The following is a 22,677-nucleotide window of genomic DNA, read 5'->3' as shown; positions in this document are numbered from 1 at the left end:
TGTCGGCCACGTTGCACCGCAGCGAGCTGCTTTTCTTGCGCAGCGTGGCCATTTGATTGTGCCCAGTATATCATTGTGTGGGAAGTGCCTGGTGATGTTTCTGAGAGATGCGATGGGAATCCGTTACTGCACTAATTTGCCTCCCTTTTTTTGTGTTCAGCACTGAGCCACAGAAGAGCAGCATTGAACCTTTCCGCGCACTGAAGAGATCCTTTCAGTTCCTGGGACTGTTTGACACCACACTGTGTAATCTAACTCATATTCCTGCCTATAAGGTATGTGAGATGGGCCATTCCTCACAATTAGTCTTTATAAATTATTTACGATGCGCGTGTATATCTGTGCATGCATTTGTCCATGTGTGCATGTGTTTCCAGGTGTGTGCACTGCATCTGTTCATTCATGTAAGTCTTTGGGCATGTGTGTCCCCATGGTTCCCATGCACACGTATGTGTTTGTTATCTGCTATAATTGCTTGAGCACAGGCAGCACGGCGGTTAGCACTGCTGCCTCACAGCGGCAAAGACCCAGGTTCAATCCTGGGCCCGGGTCACTGTCCGTGTGGAGTTTGCACATTCTCCCCGTGTCTGCGTGGGTCTGACCCCCCGCACAACCCAAAGATGAGCAGGGTCGGTGGATTGGCCACGCTAAATTGCCCCTTCATTGGAAAACAAACCGAATTGGGCACTTAAAATTTTTTTTTAATTGCTTGGAGCTAGAAGAGGTCCCTACTAAGAATTTTCATGCCTGTGTGTGGGGTTTGTGTTTTTCTCTGGCTGATCTGTAGTCTGATTTACAGATTGTGCTTCTGTTGCTAGATAACTGGTGAAGCAAATGAGGATCAAATCCTGAACGCCATTGAAGCTTACACTGAATATCGACCAGAGATTGCATCACGCGCAATAAACCACCTCTTCGATATCGCACGGATCGAACAGTGTGACCAACCATTGCGTGCTCTACAGGTGAGGTTCAACGGTTAAGTTCAGTGACTGGGACTTGACAATTTTAAAATGGTATTGAGGCATGCTTTAATAATGTCAGTGACAAGATAACTGCTTCCTCCGGGCGAGGTTCTAAACTTAGTTAATCTGATCCACTTTGTGACATTTCCCTTTTTAGCACCAAGGTTGTCTTCCCTTCTAAAGATAAGAATTTTATTATTTCTTTGTCAGTTATTTGTTCCTTCTACAAGAGTTTACAATAATAACATAAGCTTCCTCCCGGCGTCGAGGTCCCAGGTTCGATCCCGGCTCTGGGTCACTGTCCGTGTGGAGTTTGCACATTCTCCCCGTGTCTGGGTGGGTTTCTGCCCCACAACCCAAAGATGTGCAGGGTAGGTGGATTGGCCACGCTAAATTGCCCCTTAATTGGAAAAAATTAATTGGACACTCTCAATTTATTTTAAAAAAGAACACAAGCTTATTGCAAGGAGACAGTTGGCCAGATGAAGTAATAAGAAACTAAGGAGCGGAAAAATGGCCCCTCCTCTCCCCCCTCCAAAAATGAAACTGAGGAATTCACCTGAGGAAGGAGCTGCGCTCCGAAAGCTAGTGTTTGAAACAAACATGTTGGACTTTAACCTGGTGTTGTGAGACTTCTTACTGTCCAAAAATAGATTGTGAGAAAACGATGGAGTTAGGAAACAGCCGCATGTTGCAAAGGGAAGACGGTGTAATTAGTACTCTGGAAGGATGTAATCAAAACACTTTGTCCACACCCTGCTTTGGGAGTTTGTGACGGTGCCAAACTTAAGAAGAGAAAGTGTGGTGAATGGGGAAGGAGTGATTAGGTGACAAAGCTTTTAACATCCTGTGATTAGTGGTTTCCATTTGTGGAAGATTGTTAGCCTGGAGATAGTTGGCTTAATCTCAGAAAGAATGAAACAAATAAACGATGAAACCTAAATCAGTTAGTGTGTTCTGGAATTCCCTCCCTAAATCTCTCCACTCGGTGCTCATAGAATCCCCACAATGCACAAGGAGACCATTCGCCCCATCGAGTACCAACCCTCCGAAAGAGCACCCTGGCCCACTCCCCCGCCCTGACAACACAACCCTGTAACCCCACCTAACCGTTGCACACTAAGAAGGATATTTCAGCATGGCCAATGTACCTAATCGGCACATCTTTGGACGGTATCGGCACATCTTTGGACGGTGGGAGGACACTGGGAGAGTGTGTAAACTCCACACATAGCCCCCCAAGGTCGGAATCGAACCTGGCTCCCTGGCACTTCGCCATCTTTCCTCCTTTAAGGTTTTGGCCACCTGTCTAATATGTATCCAATTTTATTTGATGACACTCCTGTGAAGAACATTGGGAAGTTAAAGATGTGACAAGAGTTGGCCCAGGATCTTGTTGGAATATACAGGAGGGAGGGAGGGAAGTAACTTATTCCAGGATTGTGAAACCCAAGGAAATATTGAGTTAGTGTTGGAGATACAAACATGAGAAAAGCTGAACTGTCAATCTATCTTGTACTTAGCACGGTAGCACAGTGTTTAGCACTGTTGCTTCACAGCTCCAGAGTCCCAGGTTCGATTCCTTGCTGGGTCACTGTCTGTGTGGAGTCTGCATGTTCTTCCTGTGTCTGCGTGGGTTTCCTCCGTGTGCTCCGTTTTCCTCTCACAGTCCAAAGATGTGCAGGTTAGTTGCATTGGCCATGCTAAATTGCCCTGAGTGTCCAAAAAGAGTTAGGTGGGGTTAGGGTGGAGGTGTGGGCTTGGGTGGGGTGCTCTTTCCAAGGGCCGGTGCAGACCCGATGGGCTGAATGGCCTCCTTCTGCACTGTAAATTCTATGATCGTGATGAAAACAAACTCCAACATCCCTACAGCCCCACCCTCGCACAGTCAAACAATGCCCTGGAAAAACAGGATTAAAGCCAATTTAGGGGGAAAAACTTTTGCAAGTTCCTCTGCAACCCTGAAAGGTGCTCAGACTGCGCAGGATTGCAGTAATAATGTGATGCAGGGGGATCTCAGTGCAGACTGGCATAGAGGGAAATACAGTGATGTCGCGAGGATGAGGGTGGTGCAGGGAAGAAGAGGTGATGGGATGGTTATTTGCAGAGAGCAGTGTTTTGAGATTGGCTTCCTACGTTGATATCGATAAAATAGAGAGATGGGGACCTGTTTGTTTCAAAATCTTTCCTGTTTCCTTGTTGCAGCTGGTGATCTCTGCGCTGAAGTATCACAAATTTGACAAAAGTGTCCAGGTGACAGGCAGTGCGGCTCTCTTCTACCTGACTGGCTCAGATTACCGGCATGAACAGAGCATCAAACTCCGCCGGCAGGTCATTCAGGTGGTGCTGAATGGTATGGAGTCCTACCAAGAGGTGACGGTACGAATATATCCATTCAATCCATAAACGTCTACTCGAAACGGAGTGCTTTGTATTTTGAAGGCTGCTCTCTTCACCGTTCTGTTCACCATAAATATTGTTTCTCCGTCACTGAAGACTTGTGCTAGATGCAGACTGGTGGCTGCTGTGATGTTCTGCTAGCGATGGCCCTGCCTTAACGCCTTTTGCTGCTCACCCCCACATTCACCATCCCGCTAGCTTCTGCTGATTCAAACTGCACTCGGTATCCTCACTCACATTAGGTGAATTGGACATTCTGAATTCTCCCTCTGTCTGGGCTCTTCCCTCTCACTCACTCCCAACACTGACAATCTCCTCGCCATTTGATTTTTATTGTGCGCTCAGTAATACTTTTTCTTCTGAATCTCACTCTCGGTTCCTTCCTGGCGACACAGGTACAACGGAACTGCTGCTTGACGCTCTGTAACTTCAGCATCCCGGAAGAGCTGGAGTTCCAGTACCGGCGAGTCAATGAGCTGCTTCTCAGTATCCTCAACCAGACCCGGCAGGACGAGTCCATCCAGCGCATAGCGGTCCACCTTTGCAACGCACTGGTCTGCCAAGTTGACAATGATCACAAGGAAGCAGTGGGGAAAATGGGGTTTGTCACGGTAAGTATGGTGATGCTGAGGTGATGCTGGTTATTATCAAACTCTGGGTCGCGACCCACGGCTTTTAATAATGCCGGCTGCGAGTGGTCTTCAAAATGGCCAGGAACTGATAAAAAAAAATTCGCCCGCACTGGAAAAAAAAGGCTGCGACCATATTAAAAAAATTGCCCGCCCTGCGCATGCGTGCGCGATGGCACTGATGATCGGGGACGCATGCGCAGTGCGGCCACATTTGTTTTTATATGATCGCAGCCTCTTTTTTTCAAGTTCGGGGGCCAAAGGGACCATTGGGGCCAAAGGGACCCAAAACCATTTCCTCAATTTTTGTCAGCAACAAACAAGGTACGAGAAAATGGTGGGTCGCGCAGGTCGGCCGGCGTGGGTCGCGCAGGTCGGCCGGCGTGGGTCGCGCAGGTCGGCCGGCGTGGGTCGCGAAGGTCGGCCGGCGTGGGTCGCGAAGGTCGGCCGGCGTGGGTCGCGAAGGTCGGCCGGCGTGGGTCGCGTAGGTCGGCCGGCGTGGGTCGCGAAGGTCGGCCGGCGTGGGTCGCGAAGGTCGGCCGGCGTGGGTCGCGAAGGTCGGCCGGCGTGGGTCAAGAAGGTCGGCCGGGTTGGGTCGCGAAGGTCGGCCGGGTTGGGTCGCGAAAGTTGGCCAGTTGGTAAAAACGGGTCCCCGGAAAAAAAGTTTGAAAAGCACTGGGCTATTGTATCATTGTCATTGTAACATGCTTCAAAAACTACTCATGACCTTAGTGTGGAGAAACGGATCCATTTGGCATATTCCAAAACGGCCCCTGCATTTATTCACCCTTCATAAACCCAACATAAGTACATGAAGAAAGACTTGCAAGTGTCTCAGCACTTCCCAAAGCGCTTTACAAAGTGAAGTCATTGTTTTAGTGTACGAGACGCAGCAGCAAATATGCACACAGCAAGATCCCGCAAACAGCAACGTGATAATCTGTTTTAATAACATTGGTTGAAGGTTAAACTTTGGCCGGTATAACAGGGATAACTCCCCTGTTTTTCTTCCAGACTACTGTGGGACCTTTTACATCTACCCAAGCGGGCAGACGGAGCCTTGTCTTAATGTTTCACCTGAAAGATGCAACCTCTGACAGCACATAGTCCTCTCAGCAGCTACACTAGGAGTAGAAACCTGGATTTAATGCTCAAGGCCCTGCAGTGAAATGAAGCTCACGGCCTTGACTAGAAGACAGTAAGAAGTCTTACAACACCAGGTTAAAGTCCAACAGGTTTGTTTCAAACACTAGCTTTCGGAGCACTGCTCCTTCCTCAGGATTCACCTCAGGATTCACCTGAGGAAGGAGCAGTGCTCCGAAAGCTAGTGTTTGAAACACACCTGTTGGACTTTAACCTGGTGTTGTAAGACTTCTTACTGTGCCCACCCCAGTCCAACGCCGGCATCTCCACATCTTGACTAGAAGAGGAAGTTAATTTGGCAAATCCCAACTCATTCATCTTGAAAGACTTTAAAAAATTTTTTTTTTCGATAATCCAATTAATTGTTCTCCAATTAAGGGGCAATTTAGCATGGCTAATCTATCGAATATGCACATCTTTAGGTTGTGGGGGTGAGATCCATGCAGACACGGGGAGAATGTGTAAACCCCACACAGGCAGTGACCCGGGGCCGGGATTCGAACATTGGTCCTCAGCGCCGTAGGCAGCAGTGCTAACCACTACGCCACCGTGCTGCCCCTATTCATCCTGAAAGGCTACTATCTAACTGTTTCTGAAATTAGTCCAAGATTCTTGCGCTCACTGTTCTTTTTTTTTAATAAATTTAGAGTACCCAATTATTTTTTCCAATTAAGGGGCAATTTAGAGTGGCCAATCTACCTACCCTGCACATCTTTGGGTTGTGGGGGTGAAACCCACGCAGACACGGGGAGAATGTGCAAACTCCACACGGACAGTGACCCAGGGCCGGGATTCGAACCCGGGTCCTCAGCGCCGTAGGCAGCAATGCTAACCACTGTGCCACCGTGCTGCCCTTGCGCTCACTGTTCTGCATGTTGATCACTTTATATGGCAAACCTCTTGATGTCAGTCCTATATCTGTCTTTGAGAACTTTGAATCTGTCCCCTTATCCTTTAGTTCCAGTCTAATTGAAGTAGCGTGTTGGATTTACCTTCTCCATATGCTTTTACTACCTTCTGCCAGGGCACCTCTCTCTTGCCCCTCTTTAATACTGCTAACAGTTGGTGCTTGAGGCCACAAGACCTAACGGAAAGGTTAAGTGTGGATGGCCTTGCCCTTTTTGTACATTTGTTTGGTCAAATAGCCAAAAGCTTCGAGAGACATTCCCCATTACCCGCGAGAGGTCAACATCCTTCGAAACAGCTTTTTACCGTTTTCTTCAGCCCGTCCTTCACCAACAAACTATTTGAACAGTAATTACACTGGATGCTCCTGGTGGTCATATCCGCTGAACAGCTGGGTCTGGGGACGCGTGAGGTGGGTTTGATTGGAAAACATCTGCAACAATATCTGTTATAGAGACGATGCTGCTGACCTGTTTTAACCTTTGTTTTATTCCAGACAATGTTGAAGTTGATTCAGAAGAAATTGACGGACAAAGTGGTAAGTTTAAAAAAAAAAGAAGAACCTTCATTTACATGGCGCCTGTCACGACCTCCGGATGTCTTTAACCACTTCACAAATAATGACGGACTTATGAAATGTAGACTCTGTTGTAATGTAGGAAACGCAGGTACCAATTTGTGATCAACAAATCCCACAAACATATTATTACCTATTATTTGTTATTTTACATTTTATTTGTTTTAGTGATGTCTGTTGAAGGGTCAATGTTGGGGATTGGATACTCTCAGTCGGCTGGGCAGCTGGTTCGTGGTGCAGAGCGAGGCCAGCAGTGTGGGTTCAATCCCCATACCGACTGAGGTTATTCTGAACCTTGCCCCTCGCCTGAGGTATGGTGACCCTCCAGTTAAATCACCATCTGTCAGCTCTCCCCCTCAAAGGGGAAAGCAGCCTGTGTTCCTCTGGGACTATGGCTACTTTACATTTACAATATTGTCCAGGACATGGAGGAGAACTCCCCTTTGCTTCTTCGCAACAATGGCCATGGAATTTTTTAATGTCCATCTCAGTTTAAAGTCTCATCCACAAAAATAATCGTACCTCCAACAGCGCAGCACCCCCTCGGTCCCACAATGTTAGGAATGGGTTAACAGACCTTCCAATTAAATACTAATTTGATGTCAATGATCCAATAGAAGTCACTGATATATAAAGGGGTTCCAGGTGGCATTGTCTGTTGGTGGAGATCTGTGTGTGAAGTTGGATCAAAGAAATGAAGGTGTTTTGTGGAGAAGCAGAACTTTACAGCAACCCAGAAAGTTAAACACACAATGGAATGTCAGCCTCAATTTTGTGCTTTTGTCTCTAGAGTGGGGCTTGAACCCACAGCCACCTGACTGGCAGGTGGAAGAATGCTATCCACTGAGCTAGAGCTTTCCTTCACCTGCGAGCTCGGGAATTAATGTGTGGGAGGGTTACCCAGTGCTGACTGTGTGGGTAAATGCATTGTTGAACTCAGCTGTAAGCCACACAGACCAAAAGGTCGCAAGTTCCAACTTCTTCCATCGGGCAGGAGATACGAAAGTCTGAGAACATGCAGTAACAGGTTCAAAAAGAGCTTCTTCCCTACTGTTACCAGACTGCTGAATGACCCTCTTAAGGATTGAACTGATCTCTTCATACACTTCTCTACTGAGTAGTACTACACTCCGAATGCTTCACCGATGCCTGTGCCTATGTATTTACATTGTGTATTTATGTATGTCCTATGTTTTTTCATGTATGGTACAATCTGTCGGACTGTACGCAGAACAATGCTTTTCACTGTACCTTGGTACATGTGACAAATCAAATCAATCAGTTCATTCCTCAGATTGCATGGTGCTCGCTGTTCTGAGCCAGGACCGGAGTTCCTGCTGGTGAAATCCAGAGTGGAAAGTTTTACATTGTCCCTGTTCCTGATTCCCACCGTAACGTGCACATTTGTAGCAAAAATTGGATGAAGACAAGATGGGGTTCAACTCCACACAGTTCAGTGGCGCAGTGGGTTAGCCCTGCTGCCTCACGGCGCCGAGGTCCCAGGTTCGATCCCGGCTCTGGGTCACTGTCCGTGTGGAGTTTGCACATTCTCCCCGCGTTTGCGTGGGTTTCGCCCCCACAACCCAAAGATGTGCAGGCTAGGTGGATTGGACATACTAAATTGCCCCTTAATTGGAAAAATTAATTGAGTGTTCTAAATTTATTTTTAAAAACTCCCCACAGTTCAGACTTAGTGCCAAGGATCGTATATACGTCACAAATTTGTGAGACATTTGGGGTCAAAATGATTGTTTCCACTAAGTTTTTCTGAGAATTTATTTTGCTTTCACCTCCCGAGCCCAGTACTCAAATCATAAGCAATCCGTTTGCTTCTGTCTTAAAAGCAGAAAATGCTGCAAATGTTCAGCAGGTCTGTTAGCATCTGTAAAGGGAGAAACAGAGTTAAGGTTTTGATGAAACGTCATTGGCTGAAATGTTAATTTTATTTCTCTCTCGGTCGCTGCTGCCTGACATGCAGACTATTTCCAATATTCCCTGTTTTTATTGAAGATTCCAGTAGCCGCAGTATTATGCTTTCATTGCTGTCCTATATTGGTCCATCTAACAGATTCTTCAGGGCATCTGTGAGCTTGAGTGGGAAACATTTCGACCATCTCCCTTGACCCCTTCTTTCTTTTTCTGGACAGTGTGACCAGGTTATGGAGTTTTCGTGGAGTGCCCTATGGAATATTACAGATGAGACTCCCGATAACTGTGAAATGTTCCTAAACTGCAATGGGATGAAGCTGTTCCTCGAGTGTTTGAATGTAAGTTTCTCCTTGGAGCATGTGACCCTGTGTTTACAAATAAGGTATGCATTTAGGGGGGGGGGAAATAATTGAATTGTTTCTCTGTTGTGTCTTGGCTGGTATCATGGCTCTCTGGATAGTCAGAGGTGACTGATGGTTCCTTCTACAGTTCTCACCTGTAGACTGTGAGAGCCTGGCCGTGAATGGTGGAGGATATGGTGGCCCAGCTGTGATTGGCTGTGAGGACCCTGTTGTCATTGGCCGTGGGGTCCCAGCTGTGATTGGCTGTGGGGTCCCAGCTGTGATTGGCCGTGGGGACCTTGTTGTGATTGGCCGTGGGGACCCAGCTGTGACTGGCTGTGGGGGCCCAGCTGTGATTGGCCGTGGGGTGACTGGCTGTGGGGACCCAGCTGTGATTGGCCGTGGGGGCCCAGCTGTGACTGGCTGTGGGGGCCCAGCTGTGATTGGCCGTGGGGACCCAACTGTGATTGGCCGTGGGGGCCCAGCTGTGATTGGCTGTGGGGGCCCAGCTGTGATTGGCTGTGGGGGCCCAGCTGTGATTGGCTGTGGGGGCCCAGCTGTGATTTGCTGTGGGGTCCCAGCTGCGATTGGCTGATGGGCCCAGCTTTGATTTGCCGTGGGGTCCCAGCTGTGATTGGCCCTGGGGTGACTGGCTGTGGGGACCCAGCTGTGATTGGCTGTGGGGGCCCAGCTGTGATTGGCTGCTGGGCCCAGCTGCGATAGGTACAGGGTATGGGAGCAGGTTACAGTTCCCTGAAAACTCGTGATTAACCGTACTCTGTATCCTGTTTTTCTTTTTGCTCCTACCATTCCTTTATCCTCCCATAATCCTAGGAATTCCAAGGAAAGCAAGAATTACACAGGAACATGTTGGGACTGCTGGGAAATGTGGCTGAGGTCAAGCATTTACGGCCACACTTGATGACCACACAATTCATCAGTGTCTTCAGGTTGGAGCCTTTATTTCCAGGGGACAAATTCCCTGTACATAACGCATTTAAAAATAATAATTTTCCCTTTCACCCCATGCAGCTCCGTTCCAATCACTGTTTTTACAGTAGTCAGATTAACATCAAACTATTTCTTTTATATTTCACCCAATTATTCTCGCTATAATGTCATCTTTCAGAGACTTGTAGGTAGACATAGAACATAGAACGATACAGCGCAGTACAGGCCCTTCGGCCCTCGATGTTGCACCGACATGGGAAGTCCAAAAACTAAAGGCCATCTAACCTACACTATGCCCTTATCATCCATATGCTTATCCAATAAACTTTTAAATGCCCTCAATGTTGGCGAGTTCACTACTGTTGCAGGTAGGGCATTCCACGGCCTCACCACTCTTTGCGTAAAAAAACCACCTCCGACCTCTGTCCTATATCTATTACCCCTCAATTTAAGGCTATGTCCCCTCGTGCTAGCCACCTCCATCCGCGGGAGAAGGTTCTCACTGTCCACCCTACCTAACCCTCTGATCATTTTGTATGCCTCTATTAAGTCACCTCTTAACCTTCTTCTCTCTAACGAAAACAACCTCACGTCCATCAGCCTTTCCTCATAAGATTTTCCCTCCATACCAGGCAACATCCTGGTAAATCTCCCCTGCACCCGTTCCAAAGCTTCCACGTCCTTCCTATAATGAGGCGACCAGAACTGTACGCAATTCTCCAAATGCGGCCGTACAAGAGTTTTGTACAACTGCAACATGACCTCATGGCTCCGGAACTCAATCCCTCTACCAATAAAGGCCAACAAACCATAGGCCTTCTTCACAACCCTGTCAACCTGGGTGGCAACTTTCAGGGATCTATGTACATGGACACCGAGATCCCTCTGCTCATCCACACTACCAAGAATTTTACCATTAGCCAAATATTCCGCATTCCTGTTATTCTTTCCAAAGTGAATCACCTCACACTTCTCCACATTAAACTCCATTTGCCACCTCTCAGCCCAGCTCTGCAGCTTATCTATGTCCCTCTGTAACCTGCAACATCCTTCCGCACTGTCTACAACTCCACCGACTTTAGTGTCGTCTGCAAATTTATTCACCCATCCTTCTGCGCCCTCCTCTAGGTCATTTATAAGACGATAGAGGAAATCAACTGCCTGTTTAACGCTGCACCCCCTTTGACTTTCCTGATCCAAACCCATCAATTATGTGCCATCAGTTGCCAGATGGGTGACAATCGCTTATTCTGCATCATTTTGCTCCATTATAAATGTGTCTTACAATTGTCCATGCACTGACAAAATCTAAAGCTATGTGACCATAATTCCCAGTAATCAGTGTTCACATTTTTTTTTTTTAATTTAGAGTACCCAATTCATTTTTTCACAATTAAGGGGCAATTTAGCGTGGCCAAACCACCTACCCTGCACATTTTTGGGTTGTGGAGGCGAAACCCTCGCAAACACGGGGAGAATGTGCAAACTCCACATGGATAGTGACCCAGAGCCGGGATCGAACCGGGGACCTCGGTGCCGTGAGGCAGCAGTGCTAACCACTGCGCCACCGTGCCGAAACAGAAAGTCACCATCCTCGCTCCAACCCCCAGCATTTTATCACATGTTTCCCTTACAGCCGTCTCTTAGAAAGCAACGCAGATGGGATTGAGGTGTCGTACAATGCCTGTGGAGTTCTGTCTCACATTATATTTGATGGGGATGAGGCCTGGGCTATCGCAGAACCACGGCGTGTGGAAGTGATGGATCGAATGTGGCGAGCAATTTCCAGCTGGGATGAAAATTCAAGAAGAAACATTAATTATAGGTGAGCAGCAGAATCATTCCCAGTGGCAGAGTTTTCTGGACGGTGGCTAGTGTGTTTTAAGTTTTAAATTATTTTGTCCAGTAGCAGCATGTCTTGGCCAGTGGCTGTGTATCTTGGCCAGTGGCTGTGTATCTTGGCCAGTGACAGCGAGCGTGTTTTGGCCAGTGGCTGTGTAACTTTGTACGTTTGCCAGTGGCTGTTTACCTTGGTCAGTGGCAGGGTTTCTTTTTTTTAAAATAAATTTAGAGTACTAATTATCTTTTCCAATTAAGGGGTAATTTAGCATGACCAATCCACCTACCCTGCACATCTTTGGGTTGTGGGGGTGAAACCCACACAGACCGGGGGAGAATGTGCAAACTCCACACCGACAGTGACCCGGGGCTGGGATCGAACACGGGTCCTTGGTGCCGTGAGGCAGCAGTGCTAACCACTGCGCCGCCTTGCTGCCCTTGGCAGGGTTTCTTGACCAATGGTGTGATGGCATGGCCAGTGGCGGGAGCGTCTTGGCCAGTGATGGGGGGGTTTTGGCGAGTGATGGGGGGCTCTGGCGAGTGATGGGGGGGTTTTGGCCAGTGATGGGGGGTTTTGGCCAGTGATGGGGAGTTTTGGCCAGTGATGGGGGGTTTTGGCCAGTGATGATGGGGTTTTGGCCAGTGATGGGGGGGTTTTGGACAGTGATGGGGTTTTGGCCAGTGATGGGGGGGGGGGGGGGGGTTTGGCCAGTGATGGGGGTTTTTGGCCAGTGATGGGGGTTTTTGGCCAGTGATGGGGGTTTTTGGCCAGTGATGGGGGTTTTTGGCCAGTGATGGGGGTTTTTGGCCAGTGATGGGGGTTTTTGGCCAGTGATGGGGGGTTTTGGCCATTGATGGGGGGTTTTGGCCATTGATGGGGGGTTTTGGCCAGTGACGGGGGGTTTATGGCCAGTGACGGGGGGTTTTGGCAAGTGACGGGGTTTTTTGGCCAGTGATGGGGGGTTTTGGCCAGTGAAGGGGTGTTTATGGCAAGTTATGGGGTTTTTTGGCCAGTGAAGGGGTTTTTTTGGCCAGTGATGGGGGTTTTTTTTTGGCCAGAGATGGGGGGTTTTGGCCAGTGATGGGGGGGGGGGGGGGGGGTGTTTGGCCAGTGATTGGGGGATTTGGCCAGTGATGGGGGGATTTGGCCAGTGATCGGGGGGATTTTGGCCAGTGATCGGGGGGGTTTTGGCCAGTGATCGGGGGGGTTTTGGCCAGTGATTGGGGGGGGGGGGCTTGGCCAGTGATGGGGGGGGGGGGGGCTTGGCCAGTGATGGGGGTTTTTGGCCAGTGATGGGGGTTTTTGGCCAGTGATGGGGGTTTTTGGCAAGTGATGGGGTTTTTTGGCCAGTGAAGGGTTTTTTTTTGGCCAGTGATGGGGGTTTTTGGCCAGTGATGGGGGTTTTTGGCCAGTGATGGGGGTTTTTGGCCAGTGATGGGGGTTTTTGGCCAGTGATGGGGGTTTTTGGCCAGTGATGGGGGGTTTTGGCCAGTGATGGGGGGATTTTGGCCAGTGATGGGGGTTTCTGGCCAGTGATGGGGGGGTTTTGGCCAGTGATGGGGGGTTTTGGCCAGTGATGGGGGTTTTTGGCCAGTGATGGGGGTTTTTGGCCAATGATGGGGGTTTTTGGCAAGTGATGGGTTTTTTTGGCCAGTGAAAGGGTGTTTTTGGCAAGTGATGGGTTTTTTTGGCCAGTGAAAGGGTGTTTTTGGCCAGTGAAGGGTTTTTTTTGGTCAGTGATGGGGATTTCGGGCCAGTGATGGGGTTTTTTTTTGTCCAGTGATTGGCGTTTGGGGCCAATGATGGGGTTTTTAGCCAGGAGGAGGGTTTTGTGGCCAGTGATGGAGGGTTTTGGGCCAGTGATGGAGGGTTTTTTGGCAAGTGATGGGGTTTTTTGGCCAGTGAAGGGGTTTTTTTGGCCAGTGATGGGGGGTTTTGGCCAGTGATGGGGGTTTGGGGCCAGTGATGGGGGTTTGGGGCCAGTGATGGGGGGTTTTGGCCAGTGATGGGGGTTTGGGGCTAGTGATGGGGTTTTTTGGCCAGTGATGGGGGGTTTTGGCCAGTGATGGGGGTTTGGCCAGTGGTGGGGGGGGGGGGGGGTTTGGGGCCAGTGATGGGGGTTTGGGGCCAGTGATGGGGGTTTGGGGCCAGTGATGGGGGTTTGGGGCCAGTGATGGGGGTTTGGGGCCAGTGATGGGGGTTTGGGGCCAGTGATGGGGGTTTGGGGCCAGTGATGGGGATTTGGGACCAGTGATGGGGGTTTGGGACCAGTGATGGGGGTTTGGGACCAGTGATGGGGGTTTGGGACCAGTGATGGGGGTTTGGGACCAGTGATGGAGGTTTTGGCCAGTGGTGGGGGTTTTATGGTCAGTGATGGGGGTTTGGGGCCAATGATGGGGGTTTGGGGCCAGTGATGGGGGTTTGGGGCCAGTGATGGGGTTTTATGGTCAGTGATGGGGGTTTCTTTGACCAGTGATGGGGGTTTGGGACCAGTGATGGGGGTTTGGGACCAGTGATGGGGGTTTGGGACCAGTGATGGGGGTTTGGGACCAGTGATGGGGGTTTTGGCCAGTGGTGGGGGTTTTATGGTCAGTGATGGGGGTTTCTTTGGCCAGTGATGGGGGTTTTTGGCAAGTGATGGGGTTTTGGCCAGTGGTGGGGGGGGGGGGGGGGGGGGGGGGGGGGTTGTGGCCAGTGTTGGGGTTTTTTTTTGGGCCAGTGGTGGGGGTTTTATGGTCAATGATGGGGGTTTTTATTGCCAGTGATGGGGTTTTTTTTGGCCAGTGATGGGGGTTTTTATGGCCAGTGATGGGGGTTTTGGGCCAGGGAGAGGGTGAAATAAGCATTGAGGTCAGTTTGAATTGAGGATTCCTTCCTTTCTGTAGGTCTTTTGAGCCAATCCTGCGCCTTCTTCCTCAGCGAGTGGCTCCAGTCAGCCAGCATTGGGCTACATGGGCGCTGTTTAACCTCACGTCTGTCTATCGTAAGTACCGAATAATAATCTACCTCTTAATCTGTAACATAGAGTGCACGTCGTGGGAAACAGAGGACTGGTTCAGCAAGGAACATACAGGCCTGTCACAAGCATCTTATTGTCTGTGTGTGCCTAAGATTGACAGCACAGTGCATCATTCTGTTAATGAATTCTGTTCGATAATAACTGGCCTTTGGCCAAATCATTGCTTCCAATGCTTTCTCATTTCAATTCCTCTATGTCTCCTCCTTGCACAGACCCCTACCCATTCACCCTCTGTGTGACTGTGTGAATGTCTGACTATGGTGCTCAATGTGTCCTGTGGATTAGGAAGTTCCCAGATTCACTGCCTCTGCCTGAAATGGGCTGAATGTCTTTCGGCCTGGTTGTGATTAGGGCTGTCTTATTGGCCTTGGAAAGTGTGGGACATAATTAGCTTTGATTCCCACTCCTCATGGTACAGCTCCTCATGGTCACTGTTACTGATCAGAGCTTTTAACTTCCAGGCTTTTTTTCATGGAATGCAGATTCTCAAGCTCTCTTGTGGTGGGATTTAAACTTGCGTTTTCTACAATGATCTGTTGAGCTACTTGCAGAAAAATACTATTCACTGCACCTTGGTACACATGACAATAAACAAATCCAAATCCAATCCATTGGCAGTTCAGGAATGTAACTTCAAAGAACATCACCCTCGCCCCCTTAACTTTCTTAAGCCCTGAAACCCTCTGGCAATAGCTGCAATCCTCCAGTTCTAGTCTCCTGCACTTCCCCAATTTCCATCGCTCCACCATTCATAGAATCATAGGATTTACAGTGCAGAAGAAGGCCATTCGGCCCATCAAGTCCGCGCCAGCCCTTGGAAAGAGCGCCTACCCAAGCCCATACCTCCACCCAGTAACCCCAGCTAACCTTTTTGGACCCTAAGGGCAATTTATCATGGCCAATCCACCTAACCTGCACATCTTTGGACCGTGGGAGGAAACCGGAGCACCCGGAGGAAACCCACGCACACACGGGGAGGATGTGCAGACTCCGCACAGACAGTGACCCAAGCCGGGAATCGAACCTGGGACCCTGGCGCTGTGAAGCAACTGTGCTAACCACTGTGCTACAGTGCTGCCCACTATGGTCATGTGCTATGGTCATGCTTCAGCTGACTGGGCCCTAAGCTCTGGAGTTCCCTCCCTAACTATTTCTCCCCATCTCTGTCCCCTCAATTAATGCACACCTGAAATTTAACCCTGGAATGTTTGAGGTGATGCATTTTGGAAGGGCTAACAAGGCAGGGGAATATACAATGAACAGTAGGACATGAGGAAGTACAGAGGATCAGAGGGACCTTGGTGTACATGTCCATAGATCCCTGAAGGCAGCAGGACAGGTAGATAAAGTGGTTAAGAAGGCATATGGGATACTTGCCTTTATTAGCCGAGGCACAGAATATATGAGCAGGGAGGTTGTGACGGAGCCGTGTAAATCGCTGGTTAGGTCACAGCTAGAGAACTGTGTGCAGTGCCGATTGCCGCACTATATGAAGGATTTGGTTTCACTAGAGAGGGTGCCAAAGAGATTCACCAGGATGTTGCCTTGGGCTGGAGCGTTTCAGCTATGTTGGGAGGCTGGTTAGGTTGGGGTTGTTTTCCTTTGAGGGTGAGGGAGTGGGGGCGGGGGGGGGGGGGGGCATGATTGATGTACAAAATTATGAGGGACATAGATAGCACTTAAAATGCCACAGGGGGCAGCACGGTGGCACAGTGGGTTAGCCCTGCTGCCTCACGGTGCCAAGGTCCCAGGTTCGATCCCGGCTCTGGGTCACTGTCCGTGTGGAGTTTGCACATTCTCCCTGTTCGCGTGGGTTTCGCCCCCACAACCCAAAAATGTGCAGAATAAGTGGATTGGCCACGTTAAATTGCCCCTTAATTGGAAAAAAAATAATTGGGTACTCTAAATTTAAAAAAAAAATGCCACAGGATACAAAGCTCTAGAAAATGGGATTAGAATACATAGCTGCTTGAAAGCCGGCACAGGTACAATGGGCTGAATGGCCTCTTTTTGTGCTTTGAAGCTCTATGACTCTATTAACTCTTTGACAAAGCTATTGTTCAGCTGTCCTAATATCTCCGTACTAGGCAAGGTGTGAAATCTTGTATGATTTATGCTCCTGGGAAGCAATTTAGGATGTTTTATTATGTTAGAAGCACTAGATAAATGCAATTTGTTGTTTAAGAGTTAACCACATGGTCTGGGCAGCAGTCACATATACCAGATCTGGTGGGGGCGGCAGAGTCCCGATCCTGAAAGACATTCACAGAATGATACAGCACAGGAGGACATTGCGGCCAATGTTCCTGCACTGGGATTAGTGAACTTGTTGGGTTTTCATGGCAGGATTTGAACTTGCAACCTTTGAATCACCAGCTCAATACTATAACCACCAACGCTAGAATACCCTGTGCTGGGGAATTTCAGTCTACGTTGTGTCCAATCCTGACACATGATGGCCCAAATGGCCTCCATTTCTACCATAAATATTCTGTGTTTCTGTGACATGTACCCATGAGGAATAGCGAAACCGATTCCCTGTACAACGCCCTGAACCCCAAATGTTGAATTTCAAGCACCGGGTTTGCAGAAAGGATTGAAATTGCGGTTGGGTGTAAAATGTTGCATTATAAAGTTCAGCGCTGTTTCAAATGTCGCACCTGATCTGAAGCGCTTTTGTGAACCTGCCGTTTAATGGTTTAAATCCTTAGCTGAGAAATATTGCCCGTTGCTGATAAAAGAGAACGGGATTGAACTGCTGAAAGGAGTGATCGAGAGCGATGCAGCTAGACCGGAGACCAAAGCAATGGCAAGGTACGTGAAGCACTCAAACTCATAATTGTCTGGCACGTCCCATTCAGGAAGCATCAAGCCAGCAGTCATAGGGCAGACATGGTTCGGTCCAATCCCTTAACCACTGATGCCTTGGTTTCAATCCAAACCAGATTTACGGTACTGATCTCTCAAGGTCCAAACTCTAAGAAGTGAAGCTCTGAAAATTGCCCTCAAATTGGCAGTTCCATTTGCACTAGAAGCCAGTTGAAGCTGCATTCACAGGGCTGGGGGAGCGTCCCAATCCCGAGAAATCCCATCTTTGAAACCCAGGGAACTCGGTCCTTTTTGTGTTGAATAATGCTTACTCACCTGGGTTTGCCCCATTGAATTTCCTGAACATATGGGTTTGGAAAAGGGCCGTTCCCACTACTGTTTTCCCATTAGCAGATAAATCCTAAATCAGAACACTGAGACGTGTGAAAATCATTCGCTTGGGATATGTGCAGATTAATGGGGGCAAGGATTCCCCCAGGCAAACATTTTATCATATGTACCTATTCAGCTTTGGTAATAAATGAAGGGATATTCCTGGATTAGTTAACTGGTGAGAGAAATGGAAATGTTGCTCATCCATAACAGAAGCATTTCTGAGATTGAATCTGCACAAACACGTTAATACACACGTGTGTGCGTGTGTTCTCTGTGCTGCGGTGACCTGGGACTTGCAGTCTCTGCTTTCAATAAGCGGCATGGTGGGACAGGGGCGGCACGGTGGCACAGTGGTTAGCACTGCTGCCCCACAGCTTCAGAGACCCGGCTTCAATTCCGGCCTCGGGTCACTGTCTGTGCGGAGTTTACACGTTCTCCCTGTGTCTGTGTGGGTTTCCTCCGGGTACTCCGGTTTCCTCCCACAGCCCAAAGATGTGCGGGTTAGGTGGATTGGCCATGCTAAATTGCCACTTGATGTCCAAAAGGTTAGTTGGGGTTATGGGGTGGAAGCGTGGGTTTAAGTAGGATGTTCTTTCAGTGTGTCGGTGCAGACTTGATGGGCCGAATGGTCTCCTTCTGCACTGTAAATTCGATGAAGTAGAGGCGAAATAAAACTCCTTTTGATGAGCAGCAACATTCAAACGCACTTGACAAATATTATTCAGACTATTCTAGAACTACAGAACAAAAACAAATATTAATGTGTAATTGAGGCTGTTCACTAAACTGTTTGAAGCCGCTCGTTGTTCTTCTGTTTCTCTATTCAACAGCCAGGTCATCAGTTTTTGCAAGAACTTTCGAGAGGAGCGGATGGACACATCCAGATAAAGGCTGAGGACGAGTTGTCACCGACTCTCAATACTTCCTGTCATGCGTGGCATCTATGTAAATAATGAGGAACCTTCTGTACTGCTACACAACAATGCATCAGATGCATCGTATGGAGGAGCCTCTGTGTGTGACACACTGTTTCAAGATGACACGCAGGGGAAACATTTGGTGTTGCACAAGAAAATGTTAATTCACATCATTTTTATTGAATGAGGCATTAACGTTTTCTCCCTCTCGCTCTTTTCCTCTCACTCTTTTGACTTCCTTTATCCTCTGTCATTTTTCCTTATCTCCATAGTTTCTCAATCTCTTTTCTTTTTTTTTCCCTTCCAACCTGTCTCCCTCCCACTCTCTCTTGCCCTTCATTTCCTCACGATCTCTCCGTCAATTGTGCTTCCATGGTTTGTCTTGAATCTTTTTGATTGTGAAACCCCTCAGATTGTGCCAGTTACTCAAATGTCAACGGTTATAAACTTTTAGGAGAAAGACAAACCGAATAATTAATAAATGACTTGTTGTTCAGGCACCTGTTAACTGTACACTTGCGTGGGGCGAGGTGTTTGGTTATTCAGTTCCTGTTGGTGGGCTGGTAACCAGCAGAGCAACTGAAGATACAGTATTTATCCAATTCTCTCGATAGGATTTGTTACGCTCAATGTTAATTACACGCCAGAATCTCACTGAAAGTACTCCGGCTATAAGTCAACCTGCAGAATTAATTCAATATATTTGATTCTTTAAATAATACATTGGCCTCAAAAGAGAAACTGAAGTTTCACCCTGGCTGAGAGTTAAACCGACTGCTTTGGGTTCACAGTCGGCGTGCTGGTTGTTACAATGGTGTGTAAGGAGCTGTCAATCACTTGGTTTAAACGCGTGCTTTACTGCTGCATTCTACCAATATTAGCTAATTGCTCTATTCTTAGGAGATGTTTGTTTTTGCCTCTTGATGCTTTCTGCCTGTCTCCCACTCCACAATTTCTCTATTCCCCCCTGCTCCCCTCAAATCTATTCACTATCTTCTGGATCTTATTTGAACAGTCAGTGAGGTCCAGTTCTTCCTTCACTTGCTGGAGCAGGTCCCACGGGCATGTTTCTGTGGCGTCCTGACTCGTCCCATGGAACTGCTGCAACGGCACTTTACACATCCTGTGGAACTGCAGTTCCAGTTTTGGCTGATTTCCCACGCAGCAGAGTGCTGAGCCAGTGCTGTTCTTGTTAATCCCTGTCCGTATCAGTCAGAGGCAGCAGAGTGCTGAGCCAGTGCTGTTCTTGTTAATCCATGTCCGTATCAGTCAGAGGCAGCAGAGTGCTGAGCCAGTGCTGTTCTTGTTAATCCATGTCCGTATCAGTCAGAGGCAGCAGAGTGCTGAGCCAGTGCTGTTCTTGTTAATCCATGTCCGTATCAGTCAGACAGCAGAGTTAAACAAGCTTGATAGTACCACTCATTCAGCGCCTAGTCAATGGACCAACTCTACCTTTGCCTAACTGAGTGACGTGATAGTTCCTTACCTTCAGGTTTGCTCTGTTCCTGCGCAGCCGAGAGTCTAAACACACTGAGAAGGCCATTCTCAACATGGAACATATGAACTGCTGCAGTCTGAGGATCTTTTTGCAACTCGGCAGGAAACTGCTGGCTTTCAGCCTTCAGATTGAGGGGGAGGCTGGAGGAGGTCAGAATCCATCAGCTGCATCTCACAATGGAGGTTTTGGTAGCATTGCACCCAGACACTCTTCTTAAAACTGGAGTCTCACTGACCAGGGCAGAGGTAGGGAAGTCCTATTTAACTTCCATTTGCCAAAATAACTAATCCAGCAGACCACTTCCCCATGGGACAGGATACACCCTGATAATATGGTCCTGCCTCTCAGCGGAATTGAAGACATGAGGGTGCACAGGAAATCTGACCAGTGCAAACCTCTGTTTACACTAGAAGAGCTGCCCACACCGTGGTGGGACTTCCTTTATTTTGAGAAAATAACATTTTCTACTTCATTGGCAGTGAAGTGCTTTTGGACACCATGGGGGGGGGGGGGGGGGGGGGGGGGGGGGGGGGGGGGTTGGGGGGGGGGGGGGGGGGGGGGGGAGAGAGATGGGGGGGGGACACTACTGTAACATGGGATGAGTCAGGACGACACAGAAGAGTTCCTCCTTTCTTAAAAGGCGAAGAAAGGAGATGAGTAGAAAAGGGCCGATATTGCCGACAGGGGTGAGTTAAGTGCTGTAGAACAGGCAACTTGTAGAACAGCCAATGAGCATTGAGAGCACAAGAATGGAGAGGTCAGATGCCACAGTTCAGAGGTGCTGCGTCTCTTTTTATTCATTGGTGGGATGTGGGCATCTCTGGCTCGAGCAGCATCTGTTGCCCACTGCTACTGGCCCTCAAGCAGGTGGTGGTGCGCTGCCTTCTTGAGGCACTGCAGTCCATGAGGTGTCGTTACATCCACAGAGCTGTTAGGGAGGAAGTTCCAGTGGGTCTGACCCAGCAACAGTGAAGGAACAGCGATATATTTCCAAGTCAGGATAATGAGTGGCTTGGAGGGGGAACCTCCAGGTGGTGGGGTTCCCATGCGTCTGCTGTCCTTGTCCTTCTAACGGTAGTGGTCGTGCATTTGGAAGGTGCTGTCCAGTGAGTGTTGATGAGTTCTTGTAGTCTTCTGCGACTGTTTGCCGGTAGAGGGAGTGGATGTTTGTGAACGAGATGCCGATCAAGCAGACTGCTTTGTCCTGCATGGTGTCAAACCTCTTGCCTGTTGGGAGGTTTTGACTCTTGCTGGACAGACATACAGGGATGTCATGGTACCCAACCGACCCAGCTGCCAATCCTCAACCTGGGCACCTGGTGTCTGTAGGATATAGAGAGCCACACAGCTCAGTTGACCTCACCCAGTCCACATGCTGAAGCTTTTTAATGATTAACGTGCAGGGGCCATGGCTCATTTCCCACTTTGCTCTCCCTGCTCCTCTCCCTTTTGTCCTTCCTCCCCTATGCCCCTTTTTTCCCCTTTTTTTAAAGAAATTTAGAGTAACCTTTTCTTTTCTTTTCCAATTAAGGGGCAATTTAGCGTGGCCTAAACCAGCACATCTTTGGGTTGTGGGGGTGAAACCCACGCAGACATCTCTGCCCCCTTCTCTCTCCTCTCAGCCGCCCTTCTCTTCTTCTCTGCCCTCTTCTTCTGCCTCTTCTCTTCCCCGTCTCTTCTGCCTCCTCCTCTTCTCTGCCCCTCTCCCTGGCCAGGCGCACTGAAACCAATCGAGGACTCGAGCTGAAAGCATCTGACTCAGTACACCAGAGAAGATCTGTGGATACTCTTCGTGATGTAGTTGAATGTGTCACAGGGAAATGTCCTAATCCACAGAGCCATCTAACAGCTGCAGGATGTGCTCAAACCAAGACTTTTCTGAGTTGCTGATGGAGATAATACCCGAAGACTAGGTTTCTTTCTAAGGGTGCAAGTATTTTAACATTTTATGTAATGTTTTTATGCATCTAGACCATAGGGGAAAGGTGAGACAACCGATCGTGCACGAATCCCGATCTTGTGTCTTTATAAATGTTAAATAGAGAGAGAGAGAGGACAGTGTCCATGCGTTTGAACTGTGGAGTACATACAAGCTTTTTCACATTTCTTTATCCTGAAGTAAGGTGTGATGTGCAGCTGTGAATTGCGGGGATGTTTGATACAAGATACATTCGACACCTCGGACACTCAAACTCTGCTCTCCCCCCTCAAATACAAAGCAGAGCTACAAAGAAATTCTCCAGCTGCAATCTCTCCCCGATGCAGCCTCTCCAACATTGGGGCTTCCTCCGAAGCTTCCTTCAGAAAGGACAAAGACAATTCTCCAACGTTAATCACGCTTGAACAAAAAGACCTTCC

The 22,677-nt window shown here is 48.6% G+C and overlaps 1 protein-coding gene across 1 annotated transcript in view; it reads left to right on the top strand.

The window, feature by feature from the left end:
* Positions 1-19,329, top strand: part of zer1 (zyg-11 related, cell cycle regulator) — a 32,834-nt gene extending 13,505 nt beyond the window's left edge. Inside the window, exons 6-16 of the mRNA XM_038781787.1 lie at positions 161-275; positions 819-965; positions 3,171-3,344; positions 3,761-3,976; positions 6,540-6,581; positions 8,768-8,887; positions 9,725-9,840; positions 11,478-11,666; positions 14,567-14,664; positions 17,412-17,514; positions 18,735-19,329. Of these exons, the coding sequence (XP_038637715.1) occupies positions 161-275; positions 819-965; positions 3,171-3,344; positions 3,761-3,976; positions 6,540-6,581; positions 8,768-8,887; positions 9,725-9,840; positions 11,478-11,666; positions 14,567-14,664; positions 17,412-17,514; positions 18,735-18,792 (1,378 nt within the window). The 3' untranslated portion in view covers positions 18,793-19,329. The remainder of the gene's footprint in view (positions 1-160; positions 276-818; positions 966-3,170; positions 3,345-3,760; positions 3,977-6,539; positions 6,582-8,767; positions 8,888-9,724; positions 9,841-11,477; positions 11,667-14,566; positions 14,665-17,411; positions 17,515-18,734) is intronic.
* The last annotated feature ends 3,348 nt before the right edge of the window (positions 19,330-22,677 follow it).

Source organism: Scyliorhinus canicula, chromosome 21, assembly GCF_902713615.1.
Source record: "Scyliorhinus canicula chromosome 21, sScyCan1.1, whole genome shotgun sequence".
In the NCBI taxonomy this organism is placed as follows: Eukaryota; Metazoa; Chordata; class Chondrichthyes; order Carcharhiniformes; family Scyliorhinidae; genus Scyliorhinus; species Scyliorhinus canicula.
This window is presented reverse-complemented; position numbering and strand designations above follow the sequence as displayed.